General features: G+C 32.1%; 1 protein-coding gene across 1 annotated transcript; it reads right to left on the reverse strand.

Annotated features, from left to right (window-relative positions):
- Positions 1-2069: 2069 nt before the first annotated feature.
- Positions 2070-2438, reverse strand: LOC150078689 (histone H2A-like). Its single transcript, XM_090383794.1, has one exon. The coding sequence runs from the start codon at positions 2436-2438 to the stop codon at positions 2070-2072; it is 369 nt and encodes a 122-aa protein (XP_090239920.1).
- Between the last annotated feature and the right edge of the window lie 323 nt (positions 2439-2761).

Consider the following 2761-nt stretch of genomic DNA (forward strand, 5'->3'; position numbering starts at 1 on the left):
GCTGGGTTATTATTAATTAAATTAATTTTGTTTCTTATACTGGGCATATAAGTCTTTAGTCTTGCTTTTAATTTTATGAATTAAATCAGCATGCTCTTTTTATATATATTACAGGACATTTCATGTGAAGATATTACTAATTCAATTTGCATTGGACTACACATAATTCAAATATCTTTCATATGAAATGAGAAAATTCATAAATAAAAAGAATTTCAATTGTATAGCGTTTTTTTTTTTGTTTGTTATTGTAATGCTAATTCAAATAATAATCCAAAAGAAAGAATGCTAAACTCCTTTTGTTAAAGAAAATAACTAACTCAGCAAAAAAAACAGTCAAAATTTAGTCACTTCCAAATTTTTCATTCATTCCAGATTCTTTGTATTTCTGTGAAGTGTATAAAAAAAAAAAAAAAAAAAAAAAAAAAATTATTAGTGGCTGGTTAGCAGGGAAATGATGCAGTGTTCATATGATGCCAGACATAAAACAATAAATAAATAAAGGAAAAGAATTAAATAAAAATTAGAACCGAAGTTAAAAGCAGTTCAATTCATTCATGACATCGAAACCTAAAACAATAGTTGATATCAGGAATCACGATGTTGCATTTTTTAATTTTTATTCTGCATCTTTATCTCCTAAATTGTGCTAGCTGAGCACATAAACCAGAGTAGTACTCTATTGACATAAACAGTCTTCTCATATCTGATTGAAGTTTGTGTTTAGATTAATTGTTCATTGGCTGCAGGTTTCGCATGTAATAACTTTGGACAACAAAAACAAATACATATGTAGTATATGTATTTAATTTATATTTTGTATGTGAATATTTTTTTTATAAATAAAAACTTCAAATATATATATATATATATATATATGTATATGTGCATATTGTTTTTAGGGGATGGGGTTGTAAAATCCACATCTTGCTACCCTGTGATAAAAAAAAATCGACGTCCCACATTGTAATACTAAGCTCGGAAAACTAGAAGTACGAACCTCCCTCCCGTCTCCTAAACGAAATTTCTCGTTGGCGCAGAAATAAATCTATAGACGAGAAACACTTTAAGATGATTGCAACGTTTTTATAAAAAAAAAAAAAAAAAAAAAAAAAAAAGGGGGAAATAAAGTTGAAAGCGCTTCGAAGTTGGCAACTGATTGTCGTACGTCTTTCACTTAGTTTAGGCTTAAGAGTAGTGACCAGATCTAGAAATCAAAAGCGAAGACAAAATTGGAAATAACTAGGACATTTTAAATTTTATTTAATTATTACTAAAAAATTACACAATATCAATACTGCCAATCATTTTCAGTAATCATAAAATGTTTACCAATCCATTTTCAAATTATTAGTAACCAACAAATACTGTTCACAGTATTGTGAACAGTAATGTTTCCATTTTATTTCTAATGTTGCTCCATTGATTGCTAATTAATGAAAATACACGCTCTACGTCCCCATTGTGGGAAAAATTAGAAAATGTATATTCAGCAATTTTTAAAAGCTCGGAACTTTTGCATTGATTAAAATATTCAGCCCTTTCTGTGGCTAAGTTTTCCCAATTATCGTCTTTCTCTTTCTCAGAAACAAAACTCCATAAAATTAATAAATTGGTCAAATAATCTAACGATTTTCGATTAGACTGATGATACAGTCCACTGCTTTTATTTATTCTGTTGTACTGACCGAAGGTGCAAAGCACAGAATATTTAATGAAAATTCATTTTATAAGATAATCCGCGAGGACGTCCTAAAAACTAGGACATGCCCTCGGAAACGAGGACGTATGGTAACCCTAGCTTAGAGTATCCTAAGAGTATTATCGTTCACATGTGTTTATCTTTAGGCCACAAAAATATTTTTTAAGGGAGGTGGCGCAAAGTTTTGTAATGTAGTTGTGCAATACCAAGGAAACTGGTATATGTACGTGTGTAATAGCAATCGCTTTGATGCATAATGGACTAAAGTGAACTAATTCATTAAAAAAATAAACAAAAATAAGTACGATCAGGCTCTCTTTATCAAAATTTGAATGGCCCTTAAAAGGGCCGTTTCTTTTCAAATGCTTTACTTTCTTTCAGTTTTCTTTGGTAACAAGGACGCTTGGATATGAGGCATCACACCTCCTTCGGCAATTGTAACTCCCGCCAGTAACTTATTCAGTTCTTCGTCGTTCCTGATAGCAAGTTGGAGATGGCGTGGAGAAATTCTCGACTTCTTGTTGTCTCGAGCGGCATTTCCTGCAAGTTCGAGTATCTCTGCAGATAAATACTCCATTACTCCAGCAAGGTAAACAGGAGCGCCAGTACCAATACGGTCACTATAGTTTCCTTTGCGTAATAAACGATGAATACGACCAACTGGAAATTGAACTCCTGCACGACTTGAACGACTCTGACTCTTCCCTTTAGTTTTTCCTCCTTTACCACGAGCCATCTTTTTCTTTCCTTTACAAATACACGATCAGAAACCAACGCCTACAAAAGAGATAATGACTTCCTGGTCGTTGGTCCCAGCTATTTATATGTTAAGCGTCGGATTCCAGTGCAATTTCTCATTAACCAATCAAATAGCAGCTTTTCCAGTACCAGCTTGCTTATTGGCTGTTACAAGCCAATGATAGGTCTACACAGCTATTTGTTTTGCTGGTTAAATCTCAAAGATAGTTTTTCCTTTTATCGAACCAAATAAATAATTGCCGTCTACTTAACTAAATAAAATTAAATAAAAAGTACATATTTGAGGGTTCTCTGTATATA

This window comes from Mastigoproctus giganteus, chromosome 10, assembly GCF_048544385.1.
Source record: "Mastigoproctus giganteus isolate SK-2022 chromosome 10, ASM4854438v1, whole genome shotgun sequence".
Lineage (NCBI taxonomy): Eukaryota > Metazoa > Arthropoda > Arachnida > Uropygi > Thelyphonidae > Mastigoproctus > Mastigoproctus giganteus.